The following is a 17,576-nucleotide window of genomic DNA, read 5'->3' as shown; positions in this document are numbered from 1 at the left end:
TGAAACGGGAGCGAAACATCTGGCTGACACAACACAGGGGCAGAAGAAAAACGACGCTTCAACTCCTGAAAAGCCTCAACGGCCGCAGAGGACCAATTGACCACATCAGCACCTTTCTTGGTCAAATCAGTCAATGGTTTAACAACACTAGAAAAATTAGCGATGAAGCGACGGTAAAAATTAGCAAAGCCCAGAAATTTCTGAAGGCTCTTCACAGAAGTAGGCTGAGTCCAATCATAAATGGCCTGAACTTTAACAGGGTCTATCTCGATAGTAGAAGGGGAAAAAATGAAGCCCAAAAATGAAACCTTCTGAACTCCAAAGAGACATTTAGATCCCTTCACAAACAAGGAATTAGCACGAAGGATCTGAAACACCATTCTGACCTGCTTCACATGAGACTCCCAATCGTCCGAAAAGACTAAAATATCATCCAAATATACAATCATGAATCTATCCAGGTACTTTCGGAAGATGTCATGCATAAAGGACTGAAACACAGATGGAGCATTAGAAAGCCCGAATGGCATCACCAGGTACTCAAAATAGCCTTCGGGCGTATTAAATGCTGTTTTCCATTCATCGCCCTGTTTAATACGCACAAGGTTATACGCCCCTCGAAGATCTATCTTAGTGAACCAACTAGCCCCCTTAATCCGAGCAAACAAATCAGACAGCAGAGGCAAAGGGTACTGAAATTTGACGGTGATTTTATTGAGAAGGCGGTAATCTATACAAGGTCTCAGAGAACCATCCTTCTTGGCCACAAAAAAGAACCCTGCTCCCAACGGTGACGACGACGGGCGAATATGCCCTTTCTCCAAGGACTCCTTTATGTAACTCCGCATAGCGGCGTGTTCTGGCACAGACAAATTGAACAGTCGGCCCTTTGGAAACTTACTACCAGGAATCAAATTAATTGCACAATCGCAATCCCTATGAGGAGGTAGGGCACTGGATTTGGGCTCATCAAATACATCCCGGTAATCCGACAAGAACTCAGGGACTTCAGAAGGATGGGAAGACGAAATTGACAACAATGGGACATCACCTTGTACCCCTTGACAACCCCAACTAGATACAGACATTGATTTCCAATCCAATACTGGATTATGGACCTGTAGCCATGGCAAACCCAAAACGACCACATCATGCAAATTATGCAACACCAAAAAGCGAATATCCTCCTGATGTGCAGGAGCCATGCACATGGTCAATTGAGTCCAGTACTGAGGCTTATTCTTGGCCAAAGGCGTAGCATCAATTCCTCTCAATGGAATAGGATACTGTAAAGGCTCCAAGAAAAAACCACAGCGCCTGGCAAACTCCAAGTCCATCAAATTCAGGGCAGCGCCTGAATCCACAAATGCCATAACAGAATAGGACGACAGAGAGCAAATCAGAGCAACGGACAAAAGAAATTTTGGCTGTACAGTACCAACGGTGGCAGACCTAGCGAACCGCTTAGTGCGCTTTGGACAATCAGAGATAGCATGAGTGGAGTCACCACAGTAAAAACACAGCCCATTCTGACGTCTGTATTCTTGCCGTTCAGCTCTGGTCAAGGTCCTATCACATTGCATAGGCTCAGGCCTCTGCTCAGAAGATACCGCCAAATGGTGCACAGTTTTGCGCTCACGTAAGCGTCGATCGATCTGAATGGCCAAGGACATAGACTCATTCAGACCAGCAGGCGTGGGGAATCCCATCATAACATCCTTAAGGGCTTCAGAAAGACCCTTTCTGAAAATTGCCGCCAGGGCACACTCATTCCACTGAGTAAGCACAGACCACTTTCTAAACTTCTGACAATATACCTCCGCTTCATCCTGACCCTGACACAAAGCCAGCAAGATTTTCTCTGCCTGATCCACTGAATCTGGTTCATCATAAAGCAATCCAAGCGCCAGAAAAAACGCATCTACATTACGCAATGCAGGATCTCCTGGCGCAAGGGAAAATGCCCAGTCTTGAGGGTCGCCACGCAGCAAAGAAATAATGATTTTTACTTGCTGAATGGGGTCACCAGAGGAACGGGGTTTCAAAGCAAGAAACAGTCTACAATTATTTTTGAAATTCAGGAACTTAGATCTATCCCCAGAAAACAAATCAGGAATTGGAATTCTGGGTTCTAACATCGGATTCTGAACTACATAATCTTGAATGCCTTGTACCCTTGCAGTGAATTGATCCACACAAGAGGACAGACCTTGAATGTCCATATCTACACCTGTGTCCTGAACCACCCAGAGATTTAGGGGAAAGGAAAAACAAAACACGCTGCAGAGGGGAAAAAAAATGGTCTCAGAACTTCTCTTATCCCTCTATTGAGATGCATTAACACTTTACTGGCCAGCTGTACTGTTATGGTGACCTGGTGGTTAGGAGCACTAGGAATGACCTGATGAGCAAACTAGTAATACAGGACCAGCTCTGGGAAGTGGGAGCTCTGCTGACCGCAACCCCTAATCCTATCACAAATAGAAATAGCCGTGGAGCGTACCTGACTCTGCCTAGACGCCTCTTCACAGCCTAAGAGCTAACTACCCCTAAAGATAGAAAATAAAGCCTACCTTGCCTCAGAGAAATTCCCCAAAGAAAACAGGCAGCCCCCCACAAATATTAACTGTGAGTTAAGATGGAAGTCACAAACACAGGAATGAAATAGGTTTCAGCAAAGGAGGCCAGACTTAACTAAACAGACTGAGGATAGAAAAGGCAACTTTGCGGTCAGCACAAAAAACTATAAAAACCACGCAGAGTGTGCAAAAGAGACCCCCGCACTGACTCACGGTGCGGAGGTGCCACTCTGCATCCCAGAGCTTCCAGCTAGCATGGCAAAATCATGATAGCAAGCTGGACAGAAAACAGAGATAAACAATTTAAATAGCAGGGACTTAGCTTTTGCTGGAGTAGACAGGTCATCTGCAAGATCCAAGAGAGAACTGAACCAGTACTAGAACATTGACAGCTGGCATCAAGTAACGATCTGAGTGGAGTTAAATAGAGCAGCCAGCCTAGAACTAAATGAGGTCAGCTGGAGAAGGAACCTCAGAACCAGCAGCTCCACTCACAGCCACCAGAGGGACTCCATGGACAGAACTCGCCGAAGTACCATTCATGACCACAGGAGGGAGTTCGAGAACAGAATTCACAACAGGGTAGATGGCAACTAGTGATGTTGATAAAACTGTTGGAGTCAACATCCTTTTTTAAAACATTTGGTAAATAATTGGCCGTTATCTATATACAAGGTAAGATCCAGGAAATTAATACTGGTCGAGCTGATTGTTGGGGTAAACTCCAGACCAAAAGAATTGTGGTTCAGTGTTGTGAATTTACTTTTTGCTCCCTCTAGTGGTTACTAGTTTTTTGACTCTGGTTTTTCTGTCATTCCTTTTATCCGCACCTGGGTCGTTAGTTAAGGGTGTTGCTATTTAAGCTCCCTGGACCTTCAGTTCAATGCCTGGCAACGTAGTTATCAGAGCTAGTCTGCTGTGCTCTTGTCTACTGATCCTGGTTCCAGTTATATCAGCTAAGTCCGCTTTTTGCTTTTTGCTATTTTGGTTTGGTTTTGTATTTTTGTCCAGCTTGTTCCAAATATATATCCTGACCTTTGCTGGAAGCTCTAGGGGGCTGGTGTTCTCCCCCCGGACCGTTAGACGGTTCGGGGGTTCTTGAATTTCCAGTGTGGATTTTGATAGGGTTTTTGTTGACCATATAAGTTACCTTTCTTTATTCTGCTATCAGTAAGCGGGCCTCTCTGTGCTAAACCTGGTTCATTTCTGTGTTTGTCATTTCCTCTTACCACACCGTTATTATTTGTGGGGGGCTTCTATCCAGCTTTGGGGTCCCCTTCTCTGGAGGCAAGAAAGGTCTTTTGTTTTCCTCTACTAGGGGTAGCTAGATTCTCCGGCTGGAGCGTGTCATCTAGAATCAACGTAGGAATGATCCCCGGCTACTTCTAGTGTTGGCGTTAGGAGTAGATATATGGTCAACCCAGCTACCACTGCCCTATGAGCTGGATTTTTGTATTCTGCAGACTTCCACGTTCCTCTGAGACCCTCGCCATTGGGGTCATAACAGTTTGCCAGGCCAGTATTAAATGTTTAATGCATTGCAGAAGAGGGATTATAAGAAAGAAGATTCTGAGTTTTTTTTTTTTTTTTTCTTCTTCCCCTTTACCTCAGAGTGGCTATGCTTGCTGCAGACATGAATGTCCAGACCTTGATTACAAGTGTGGACCAGCTGGCTACTCGTGTGCAGGGCATACAAGACTATGTTATCAGTAATCCTAGGTCAGAACCTAAAATACCGATTCCTTAACTGTTTTCCGGAGACAGGTTTAAGTTTAGGAATTTTGTGAATAATTGTAAATTGTTTTTGTCCCTGAGACCCTGTTCATCTGGAGACTCTGCTCAGCAAGTAAAAATTGTTATTTCGTTCTTACGGGGCGACCCTCAGGATTGGGCTTTTTCGCTGGCGCCAGGAGATCCGGCATTGGCTGATATTAATGCGTTTTTTCTGGCGCTCGGTTTACTTTATGAGGAACCCAATCTTGAGATTCAGGCAGAAAAGGCCTTGCTGGCTATGTCTCAGGGGCAGGACGAGGCTGAAGTGTACTGCCAAAAATTTTGGAAATGGTCCGTGCTGACACATTGGAACGAGTGTGCACTGGCCGCTAATTTTAGAAATGGCCTTTCTGAAGCCATTAAGAATGTTATGGTGGGTTTTCCCATTCCCACAGGTCTGAATGATACTATGGCACTGGCTATTCAAATTGACCGGCGGTTGCGGGAGCGCAAAACCGCAAATTCCCTCATGGTGTTGTCTGAACAGACACCTAATTCGGTGCAATGTGATAGAAAAATCGCAAATTCCCTCATGGTGTTGTCTGAACAGACACCTGATTTAATGCAATGTGATAGAATCCTGACTAGAAATGAGCGGAAAATTCATAGACGCCGGAATGGCTTGTGCTACTACTGTGGTGATTCTACACATATTATCTCAGCATGCTCTAAACGTATAGCTAAGGTTGTTAGTCCTGTCACCGTTGGTAATTTGCAACCTAAATTTATTCTGTCTGTAACTTTGATTTGCTCACTGTCGTCTTTTCCTGTCATGGCGTTTGTAGATTCAGGTGCTGCCCTGAGTCTTATGGATCTGTCATTTGCTAAGCACTGTGGTTTTACTCTTGAACCATTAGAAAATCCTATTCCTCTTAGGGGTATTGATGCTACGCCATTGGCAGCAAATAAACCGCAGTATTGGACACAGGTTACCATGTGCATGACTCCTGAACACCGCGAGGTGATACGTTTCCTGGTTTTACATAAAATGCATGATTTGGTTGTTTTAGGGCTGCCATGGTTACAGACCCATAATCCAGTCCTGGACTGGAAGGCTATGTCAGTCTCAAGTTGGGGCTGTCGTGGTATTCATGGGGATTCCCTGCCTGTGTCTATTGCTTCTTCTACGCCTTCGGAAGTTCCGGAGTATTTGTCTGATTATCAGGATGTCTTCAGTGAGTCTGAGTCCAGTGCACTGCCTCCTCATAGGGACTGTGACTGTGCTATAGATTTGATCCCAGGCAGTAAATTTCCTAAGGGAAGACTGTTTAATCTGTCGGTACCTGAACATACCGCTATGCGTTCATATATCAAGGAGTCTCTAGAGAAAGGACATATTCGTCCGTCTTCTTCCCCTCTTGGTGCGGGATTCTTTTTTGTGGCAAAAAAGGACGGATCTTTGAGACCTTGTATTGATTATCGGCTTTTAAATAAGATCACTGTCAAATTTCAGTATCCTTTACCGCTGTTGTCTGACTTGTTTGCCCGGATTAAAGGTGCCAAGTGGTTCACCAAGATAGATCTTCGTGGTGCGTACAACCTTGTGCGCATTAAGCAAGGTGATGAATGGAAAACCGCATTCAATACGCCCGAAGGTCATTTTGAGTACTTGGTGATGCCTTTTGGGCTCTCCAATGCGCCTTCAGTTTTTCAGTCCTTTATGCATGACATTTTCCGGAAGTATCTGGATAAATTTTTGATTGTTTATCTGGATGATATTTTGTTTTTTTCTGATAATTGGGATTCGCATGTGGAGCAGGTCAGGTTGGTCTTTAAAATTTTGCGTGAAAATTCTTTGTTTGTCAAGGGCTCAAAGTGTCTCTTTGGTGTACAGAAGGTTCCCTTTTTGGGGTTCATTTTTTCCCCTTCTGCTGTGGAGATGGACCCAGTCAAGGTCCGAGCTATTCTTGATTGGACTCAGCCCTCGTCAGTTAAGAGTCTACAGAAGTTCTTGGGTTTCGCTAACTTCTACCGTCGTTTTATCGCTAATTTTTCTAGCATTGTGAAACCTTTGACGGATATGACCAAGAAGGGCTCCGATGTAGCTAACTGGGCTCCTGCTGCCGTGGAGGCTTTCCAGGAGTTGAAACGCCGGTTTACTTCGGCGCCTGTTTTGTGCCAGCCCGATGTCTCACTTCCCTTTCAGGTTGAGGTGGATGCTTCAGAGATTGGAGCAGGGGCCGTTTTGTCGCAGAGAGGCCCTGGTTGCTCTGTTATGAAACCTTGTGCCTTTTTCTCTAGGAAGTTTTCGCCTGCCGAGCGAAATTATGATGTGGGCAATCGGGAGTTGTTGGCCATGAAATGGGCATTTGAGGAGTGGCGTCATTGGCTCGAGGGTGCTAAGCATCGTGTGGTGGTCTTGACTGATCACAAAAATCTGATGTATCTCGAGTCTGCTAAACGCCTTAATCCGAGACAGGCCCGCTGGTCATTGTTTTTCTCCCGCTTTGATTTTGTTGTCTCGTATTTACCAGGTTCAAAGAATGTGAAGGCCGATGCTCTTTCTAGGAGCTTTGTGCCTGATGCTCCTGGAGTCACTGATCCTGTTGGTATTCTTAAAGATGGAGTTATCTTGTCAGCTATTTCTCCGGATCTGCGACGTGTGTTGCAGAGATTTCAGGCTGATAGGCCTGAGTCTTGTCCACCTGACAGACTGTTTGTCCCGGATAAGTGGACCAGCAGAGTCATTTCCGAGGTTCATTCCTCGGTGTTGGCAGGTCACCCGGGAATTTTTGGCACCAGAGATCTGGTGGCCAGGTCCTTTTGGTGGCCTTCCTTGTCAAGGGATGTGCGGTCATTTGTGCAGTCCTGTGGGACTTGTGCTCGAGCTAAGCCTTGCTGTTCTCGTGCCAGCGGTTTGCTCTTGCCCTTGCCTGTCCCGAAGAGACCTTGGACACATATCTCCATGGATTTCATTTCTGATCTTCCGCTATCCCAGGGCATGTCCGTTATCTGGGTGATATGTGATCGCTTCTCAAAGATGGTCCATTTGGTTCCTTTGCCTAAGCTGCCTTCCTCTTCCGATCTGGTTCCTGTGTTTTTCCAGAACGTGGTTCGTTTGCACGGCATCCCTGAGAATATTGTGTCAGACAGAGGATCCCAGTTCGTTTCCAGATTCTGGCGATCCTTTTGTAGTAGGATGGGCATTGATTTGTCGTTTTCGTCTGCTTTCCATCCTCAGACTAATGGACAGACGGAGCGAACCAATCAGACTTTGGAGGCTTATTTGAGGTGTTTTGTCTCTGCTGATCAGGACGATTGGGTGACATTCTTGCCGTTGGCTGAGTTTGCCCTTAATAATCGGGCTAGTTCCGCCACCTTGGTTTCGCCTTTTTTCTGCAACTCTGGTTTCCATCCTCGCTTTTCTTCGGGTCATGTGGAGCCTTCTGACTGTCCTGGGGTGGATTCTGTGGTGGATAGGTTGCAGCGGATCTGGAATCATGTGGTGGACAACTTGAAGTTGTCACAGGAGAGGGCTCAGCGCTTTGCCAACCGCCGCCGCGGTGTGGGTCCCCGACTACGCGTTGGGGATTTGGTATGGCTTTCTTCCCGCTTTGTTCCTATGAAGGTCTCCTCTCCCAAATTTAAACCTCGTTTTATTGGGCCTTACAAGATATTGGAAATCCTTAATCCTGTATCTTTTCGTCTGGATCTTCCTGTGTCGTTTGCTATTCACAATGTATTTCATAGGTCCTTGTTGCGGCGGTACATTGTGCCTTCTGCTGAGCCTCCTGCTCCGGTGTTGGTTGAGGGCGAGTTGGAGTACGTGGTGGAGAAGATCTTGGATTCTCGCCTCTCCAGGCGGAGGCTTCAGTACCTGGTCAAGTGGAAGGGCTATGGTCAGGAGGATAATTCCTGGGTGGTCGCCTCTGATGTTCATGCGGCCGATTTAGTTCGTGCCTTTCATGCCGCTCATCCTGATCGCCCTGGTGGTCGTGGTGAGGGTTCGGTGACCCCTCACTAAGGGGGGGGTACTGTTGTGAATTTACTTTTTGCTCCCTCTAGTGGTTACTAGTTTTTTGACTCTGGTTTTTCTGTCATTCCTTTTATCCGCACCTGGGTCGTTAGTTAAGGGTGTTGCTATTTAAGCTCCCTGGACCTTCAGTTCAATGCCTGGCAACGTAGTTATCAGAGCTAGTCTGCTGTGCTCTTGTCTACTGATCCTGGTTCCAGTTATATCAGCTAAGTCCGCTTTTTGCTTTTTGCTATTTTGTTTTGGTTTTGTATTTTTGTCCAGCTTGTTCCAAATATATATCCTGACCTTTGCTGGAAGCTCTAGGGGGCTGGTGTTCTCCCCCCGGACCGTTAGACGGTTCGGGGGTTCTTGAATTTCCAGTGTGGATTTTGATAGGGTTTTTGTTGACCATATAAGTTACCTTTCTTTATTCTGCTATCAGTAAGCGGGCCTCTCTGTGCTAAACCTGGTTCATTTCTGTGTTTGTCATTTCCTCTTACCTCACCGTTATTATTTGTGGGGGGCTTCTATCCAGCTTTGGGGTCCCCTTCTCTGGAGGCAAGAAAGGTCTTTTGTTTTCCTCTACTAGGGGTAGCTAGATTCTCCGGCTGGAGCGTGTCATCTAGAATCAACGTAGGAATGATCCCCGGCTACTTCTAGTGTTGGCGTTAGGAGTAGATATATGGTCAACCCAGCTACCACTGCCCTATGAGCTGGATTTTTGTATTCTGCAGACTTCCACGTTCCTCTGAGACCCTCGCCATTGGGGTCATAACAGTTCAGGTTAGAAATTAATAACTCAAGATCGCTCATAGGACCATCCCAGACGAACAGTATATCGTCGATATACCGGCGCCAAAGAACCAAACCTGTGTGCAGTTTGCCAGAATTGTAGATGTATGACTCCTCCCATTTGGCTACGAATAGGTTTGCGTAACTAGGGGCAAAATGTGTCCCCATGGCGGTACCGCAAGTTTGTAGAAAGAATTCTCCAACATACAAAAAATAATTATGTTGCAAAATAAAATCGATATATTCCTTAATAAACAAGAATTGGCTGTCTGGATAGACTCCTAAATTCTGAAGGAACTCTCCACCGTCAAACCTGTGAGGGGGCAACAACACCCTATCAGTGCTTTCAGGGATGACGGACCAGGTTTCACCCCATGCGGTAGCTGTTACTGCTGCAGAAACACGTCTTTCAGGAAAATCCGCCAATGTATATTTACGGATTCTGATGCGGTGACCACATTCACCATTAAAGACAAAATCACATGTTTTACCACCAAGGTTATACATCTCATTGAATGCCCGTGCAAAAAACTTTACGTAGGTCGCACTAAGAGACCTCTTATGGTACGGTTGAAGGAACATCTGACTAATATCCAGAAAGGTTTTGCAGGCCACCCCCTTTCACGGCACTTCAGTGAAAAACATAGTAAATCAACTAAGGGGGTTCGTTTTTGTGGGATTCACAGAATACATCAGAATATACGGGGTGGCAATCTTATACAAGTTATGTCTAGGATAGAGTCCAATTTGATTTTCTCATTAGATTGCCTTGCACCTAAAGGCCTAAATCACGGGTTAGATTTATACACGTTTTAAGGTATACATTCTAGGCCATTCCCCTTGTATCCCCCTCTATTTCTTTGGGGCAAACACATATAGGGGTTATATTAGTTTTATCAAGTGATTTCTATACAAAGGTTTCTATATTAATATTTATTTTTTATTATTTTTGGTCACCGCCTAGGCAGCACTTTTTCCACGTGCATGTGGATTTTATATAGAATTTTAAAATATATTTATTAGCATACAATTATGCATTTTTTGTGTTATTCCCCCTATACACCTCTAGCTGGCTCCTTTTCTTGTGTTTATAGCATTTAACTTTCAGTCCCACTTTTTATTTTTGGAATTTTTTATTGTGTTCTTCATTAAAGTTTGATTTTATCAGATGTACATGCATGTAGGCATTTTAACTTATTTCTTGGTTATTCCATCTGTATCTACAAATGGTAGTGCAATTAAATCCATTCTCACTATATGTCATTCTCCGTTATCCAAGTTATACCCTACGGGCTTATATACTCTTGCCCTTACTCGCGCTTCATTCTTTGGCACATATACAATTGTTCCTGTGCTCATTCACAGCAGGTAATTTCCTATACCATTTTTTATACAACGAGGTGATGGGCGGACTTGTCCGATGGTGATTGACAGGGCTCTGGCTTTATTAGCTGGGAGCAACAGGGACCGGCAACCCTGATGAAGAAGGACGCTGTTCCTTTGAAACGCGTTGGTACACTTTTTGGCCCCAGTATTGCTCCGTAGCTCAGTTTGTGATGTCACACACCAGACAGTCCTGTCGGCCATCTTTTCCCTTTTTATTTCCGCACGCATCCAGAGACGCCACCGGCCGGGGTCTCTCTGGCTCTGCGCAGCACCTTCTCACCTGTGTTCCGCCTACGCCCATCTCCCTCCTGCCGCTGCAGACTCTCCGGCTCTCGGCGATCAGTGCACTGCCTATCTGGTGAGTCCTACGCTTATGCACTTGTCAGACACACAGTAACTTTAGTATTACCATCAGCTATATAATACAGCGGCCCGTAGGGGACTAGTTTTCAGCACGGTGAGGTACAGTGGAACTTTCAGAGGCACACTACCCGTCCTATGGTCACGTGTATCTCATTCACCGATACACACTTAATAGACTCATCCAATCTACGTGGGCCCCTCAGTAGTTCAGGTGTGCCCCTCTCCTCTGTTTTCAGGTATCGTGATACACAATTTTTAACTAGTATTATTGTTACAATTTGCACACACTGGTTTCTTCAAATTCCCTCAAAGGGCGGTTTTGAATCTTTTTTCAGCTTGTATTATCCACACGACAGTGTTCCCTGCACCTACCTGTCCCGATTCCAGCTGCTGAGGGTTTTCTCTTTTCTCTTTTCAGGTTAGCGCTGGTGCGTTTTTTGTATTTTTATACGTACAATATATTATTATTCCATATGACTTTGTGACGTTGTAACAGAGCGCTTGTCTGAATCATTGGAAGCTATGTGCGCTATGTGCATGAAGTAGGCCGTGCATCAAGTTACTGCCATTTAGGAAGCACTTATGGATGCTGCGTTAGCTTCTGCATAACATCACTTTTCTGTATGTCTGTGAATTGGCTTCCATGTCTGTTTTCTTCACAGGCCGTCTCAGCTCAGGTAATGGATTACCTGTATGACAGCTGGAGGAAGTATGAAACTGAGTGCCAGCAGAATATGTCCATGGAGCCCCCTCCAACAGGTGAACTCCATGATGTCTTTATCATATATGCTTTCCAAATGTAGGCTCATAACTATATATTCAATCAGTAACAGATGATTTCTGTTATGCTGTAATGTCTATTGTCTGTACAAGTCCCCTCTATAATTTGTAAAGCGCGGCGGAATATGTTGGCGCTATATAAATAAAATTATTATTATTAGATGACAACATAAACTACACCATGTTCCAAATTATTATGCAAATGACATTTTTCTCTGATTTTCCTAAATGGTCGGTGCAAATGACAGTCAGTCTAATAAAAGTAATCACCGTTAGAGTATACATCGAATGTTATTGAATAAACCTCCCAATGATAACAGTATAATCTCCAAAATGAATAAAAACTCAAAATGTACTGTTCCAAATTATTAGGCACAGTAGAATTTCTAAACATTTGATATGTTATAAAGAACTGAAAATGCTCATTTTGTGGAATTTGCAGCATTAGGAGGTCACATTCACTGAACAAAAAAGCTATTTACATGTAACTCCAAAACAACCAAACAGGCCAAGTTACATGTTAACATAGGACCCCTTCTTGGATATCACCTTCACAATTCTTTGCATCCATTGAACTTGTGGGTTTTTGGAGAGTTTCTGCTTGTATTTCTTTGCATGAAGTCAGAATAGCCTCCCAGAGCTGCTGTTTTGATGTGAACTGCCTCCCACCCTCATAGATCTTTAGCTTGATGATACTCCAGATTCTCTACAGAGTTGAGGTGAGGGGAAGATGGTGGCCACACCATGAGTTTATCTCCTTTTATGCCCATAGCAGCCAATGACTCAGAGGTATTCTTTGCAGCATGAGATGGTGCATTGTCATGCATGAAGATGATTTTGCTCCTGAAGGCACGTTTCTGCTTTTTATACCATGGAAGAATGTTGTCAGTCAGAAACTCTATATACTTTGCAGAGGTCATTTTCACACCTTCAGGGACCTTAAAGGGCCCAACCAGCTGTTTCCCCATGATTCCGGCCCAAAACATGACTTCTCCACCTCATTGCTGACATCGCAGCCTTGTTGGGACATGCTGGCCATCCACCAACCATCCACTACTCCATCGATCTGGAACATCCAGGGTTGCTCGACACTCATCAGTAAACAAGACTGTTTGAAAATTAGTCTTCATGTATGTCTGGGCCCACTGCAACCGCTTCTGCTTGTGAACACTGTTTAGGGGTGGCCAAATAGTAGGTTTATGCACAACAGCCAGCCTTTGAAGGATCTTACACCTTGAGGTTCGAGGGATTCCTGATGCACCAGCAGCTTCAAATATCTGTTTGCTGCTTTGTAATGGTATTTTGGCAGCTGCTGTCTTAATCCAATGAAGTTGTCTGGCAGAAACCTTCCTCATTATGCCTTTATCTGCATGAAGTCTGTCTGTGCTCTGTTTCAGTCACAAATCTCTTCACAGTATGATGATCACTCTTAAGTTTTCGTGAAATATCTAATGTTTTCATACCTTGTCCAAGGCATTGCACTATTTTCAGCAGCAGAGAGATCCTTTTTATTTCCCATATTGCTTGAAACCTGTGGCCTGCTTAATAATGTGGAACATATTTTTTAAGTAGTTTTCCTTTAATTAGAATCATGTGGAAAACTAATTATCATATGTGTTTAATATTGATTTCAGTGGTCCATTGAGCCCTGAGACACAATATCATCCACGAGTTTATTTGAAAAACAAAACGTTTAAATCTTTATGACACTTAAATCCAATTTGCATAATAATTTCGAACACAGTGTAAAAATTAATCTTCATGTTATTCTTGACTAGTCCAAGATGTCTAACCAAATTGGCCTTTCTTGGTTGTGTAGCTGTATCTGCAAGTTTTATTGTAAAGGCTTGTTCACACGACTGTATTTTCAGTCCAAGTGCTGTCCATGAGCAGAACAGACCAATGTTACTCAGTGTGCCAGTGTAGATGAGTAATTTTTTCTCAATGTGTAAAAGGATTATATCGTGCACTAGATTCTTCCATAGGTTGGATAACACTCATCCATTCAAGTCTATAGGTGCACAAAAAATTGGATACCATATAGAGCCACAGTATGGAATCTGAGGCAATACTGTAACATAAGAAACTATACATGATCTTATGAAATTATTAAATTAAAAAAATGGATTGCACACAAATGACAAGTGAGAAAAAAAATTGTCCATTTTTTTCTGGATAAAGCTGAACTTTTTTTTTATAGCTCATGTAAACCTACCCTTCCAGGAATAAAATCAGTCCTCCCACTCAATTTCCACCTCTATAGGTAGACGTTTGGAAACTTGTTCAGAAGAGTCTAGGACTGACGTCACATAAATGCAACAAAGTGGTCAATCGAGATTCTCCTTCCTTGGCTAAGAAAATAATAGCCCCGCAAGAATAAGATTATGGTCAAACATCATTATAACAAATGAAAGGATAATTTGTTGTCTTTACATCAAGGTTCCCCCATCAAATTCAACTCTAAGTTGTTTTTTCTTGAAATCTTCACAAAAATTGATTTTTTTTAATGTAATTCGTTAGGATTGGTCTGCAACAGGACATTTGATAAGTTCTCCTGCTGGCCAGATACTCAACCTAATACCACTGTCAATGTCTCATGTCCCTGGTTCCTGCCTTGGTACAAGAAAGGTAAGACATCTTCAGTAAGTGTTATTATTAGCAATAAATGAGTCCTGCAGTAACAATATTGTCCCCTCTCAGTGCAGCATGGCTCAGTGTACAAACACTGCGGACCAGATGGGCAATGGGCAGCCACGGTGCATGGCCATCTTTTACGCGATGCCCGGGAATGTCAACTTGACCAAGCAGATGTGGAGGACCAGGTAAAATTATATAGGTATAAATTACATCGATTGCTGATGTTTTATATGTTCTACAGAACCACTATTGTCGATTGGAGTTCCCGTCACTTGTGAGGTGGTGTTACACTATTTGCATCTCTCATTTCTAATAAGGAATTGACTCCATGAGACTCATTGTTCCTCTAGCTGGTAGTTATTTGAATATGTGGTGGGCTTTTTGCCATGACATTCCCCCACCCATTTTCACTCATTGACTTTAGGTTGGGTCCTGAGCTTGCCAAAAATCTAAGCTGTTTAAGTTGTTGTAACCGACTTTGTTATGTAAGAAAATGTAGACATAAGCTAGCAAATCATTTTGGAACCAGAATTGTGGTTCTACTGATGTTTCATTGGCATGCAGAATGTTTCTTTAAGAAGGTAACAAGACAGTACTGATTAGGGGTCCAGAATTCTAACAATCTCAATATTCAAAACCTCCCACTGTTTCGCTGTCTTCAAGACTTTTCTCATGTTGCACCAATTCAATGTAATGCGCTGCTCAACTTACTACCATCATTCACAGTGCCTCAAGTATACCTTTAGTGCACAATTTATTTTTTTTTAGGCAGGCTTACCACCCAATCTACATTTATCAGAACATACAGATACTAGTTAGGTGAAAGACTGATGCATCTTTATATATATTTCCATAATTTTATTTTTAAATAAATAATTACTTAATTAATATATACATGCAGACTTCTACTTCTTCTATATTTATTTTATTTATATTACTCACTTATATAGCACCATTATTTCCACAGCACTTTACAGACATTATCGGCACTGTCCCCATTGGGGCTCACAATCTAGATTCCCTATCAGTTTGTCTTTGGAGTGTGGGAGGAAACTGGAGAACCCTGAGGAAACCCACGCAAACACGGGGAGAACATACAAACTCCTTGTAGATGTTGTCCTTGGTGGTATTTAAACCCATGACCTCAGCGCTGCAAAGCAACAGTGCTAACCACTGAGCCACCGTGCTGCCCTCTGTCTAACCAAACACAATGGATCAGCTTCACTGATCATCAAAAGCAGACAACAGAACATTACGTGCATGGGTTTTTAACCTCAATGAGTGGTCAAATAGACAAATGACCCTAAATTCCAACTACGGTATAAAGTAATGTATATCACAAAAGTAATGTATCTTTTATGATTAGTTGGTGATATAACATACGCAGAACTCCAGGTTACTTTTAATGATAGGGGAATGGATAATGTATTGACAGTCCACATATGAAGTTTAAACACTGCAAATACAACTGCAATAATACAAGCTAATACGGAGGATGTCTATTTCTGTCGGATTATGTTATTGGGTGATTGATGTCAGTAACTTAGGTTGTATAATGGAAAATTACTTTAATAGGTAATGTGATCTGAGCTATGTCAGAGTGATTCAGTAAACACTGATGGTTGATGCTGAAGCTCCATGATGATGGAAAATGTACATGGTGATTTTCTTTCTTTCATTTTTTAGGAAAGGGTGCTTTTTGTTATCGATAATAGATTTGTTATTCTTAATTTACAGGAAAAATTTGCCAAGACCTATGAAAGCTTTAAGATCATGTACACTGTAGGGTATTCTATGTCGGTGGGGTCACTCATACTGGCACTTGCTATTCTTGTGGGATTCAGGTACGTTGATGTTAAGATGGAAACTATTGCCCGCTCCTAGCCTATTTGTTTGAAAATTATCTACAAAACCAATTCTATCCCCAATCTCCTGTCATCTGTGGGGTTTTCCCTAAATATGGCCTTAAAACCTGGTTAATTTAGGTGGATTTTTGCCAATTTTGACAGTTGAGTTTATGGACTGGCCAATGGTCCTTTAACATCTCTCAGTGGAAACAAGCATCTGACAGGATAGATGTCAGCACTATTGAAATAACATGCATATTGCATTAATCTGATTAATAGGATTAATAGCCAGAACTTGTGCATGTGCATGAGCAATTTAAAGGAGGCCAGTGACCATAGACATGAGATATTTATTGGTAAATCCAATCAGTTTGAGTGGGATCTGCAAGCAGTTTATTGTTTTTACCCAACCATAGACACTACCTTGTTAGAGCTGCCAACAGGTATCTAATATACAATGGGTAAAAATAAGTATTTGATACACTGCCGATTTTGCAAGTTTTGCCACCTACAAAGAATGGAAAGATCTTTAATTTTTATCTTGGGTACACCTCAACTGTGAAAGGCAGAATCTAAAAATAAAAACAGAAAATCACATTGTATGATTTTTACATAGTTAATTTGCATTTTATTGCATGAAATAACTATTTGATACAATAGAAAAACAGAACTTAATATTTGGTACAGAAGCCTTTGTTTGCAGTTACAGAGGTCAGACGTTTCCTGTAGTTCTTGGCCAATTTTGGACGCATTGCTTCAGGGATTTTAGCCCAGTCCTCCATACAGATCTTCTACAGATCTTTCAGGCTTCGGGGCTGTCGCTGGGCAACATTGAGTTTCAGCTTCCTCCAAAAGTTTTCTATTGGGTTCAATACTGGAGACTACAGTAGTTAAGCCACACAATGACCTTGAAATTCTTCTTATGGAGAGACCCTTAGTTGCTCTGGCTGTGTGTTTCGGGTCACTGTCATGCTGGAAGACCCAGTCACGATCCATTTTCAGTCCTTTTACTGGGAGAAGGAGGTTGTTGGCCAAAATCTTGCGACACATGACCCCATCCATACTTCTTTCAATACAGTGCAGTCGTCCTGTCCCCTTTGTAGATAAGCACCCCCAAAGTACCATGTTTCATGGTTTGGATAGTGTTATTAGGGGTTGTACTCATTCTTTTTCTTCCTGCAAACACAGTGAGTGGAATTGATATAAAAAAGTTATATTGTGGTCTCATCTAACCACATGACCTTCTCCCATGCCTCCTCTGGATCATCCAAATAGTCATTGGTGAACTTCAAATGGACCTGGACATGTGCTGGCGTGAGCAGAGTGACCTTGCATGCTCTGCAGGATATTAATCCATGACAGCCTAGTGTGTTACTGCAGGCAATGTTTGAGACTGTGGTCCAAGCTCTCTTCAATTCAATGACCAGGTCATCCCATGTAGTTCTGGGTTGATTTCTGACCTTT

General features: G+C 43.0%; 1 protein-coding gene across 1 annotated transcript in view; it reads left to right on the top strand.

Annotated features, from left to right (window-relative positions):
* Nucleotides 1-17,576, top strand: part of GCGR (glucagon receptor) — a 172,020-nt gene that overhangs the window by 92,139 nt on the left and 62,305 nt on the right. Inside the window, exons 3-6 of the mRNA XM_077251326.1 lie at nt 11,511-11,607; nt 14,149-14,256; nt 14,329-14,450; nt 16,003-16,109. Coding sequence (XP_077107441.1) covers nt 11,511-11,607; nt 14,149-14,256; nt 14,329-14,450; nt 16,003-16,109 — 434 coding nt within the window. The remainder of the gene's footprint in view (nt 1-11,510; nt 11,608-14,148; nt 14,257-14,328; nt 14,451-16,002; nt 16,110-17,576) is intronic.

This window comes from Ranitomeya variabilis, chromosome 4 (genome assembly GCF_051348905.1).
Source record: "Ranitomeya variabilis isolate aRanVar5 chromosome 4, aRanVar5.hap1, whole genome shotgun sequence".
In the NCBI taxonomy this organism is placed as follows: Eukaryota; Metazoa; Chordata; class Amphibia; order Anura; family Dendrobatidae; genus Ranitomeya; species Ranitomeya variabilis.
This window is presented reverse-complemented; position numbering and strand designations above follow the sequence as displayed.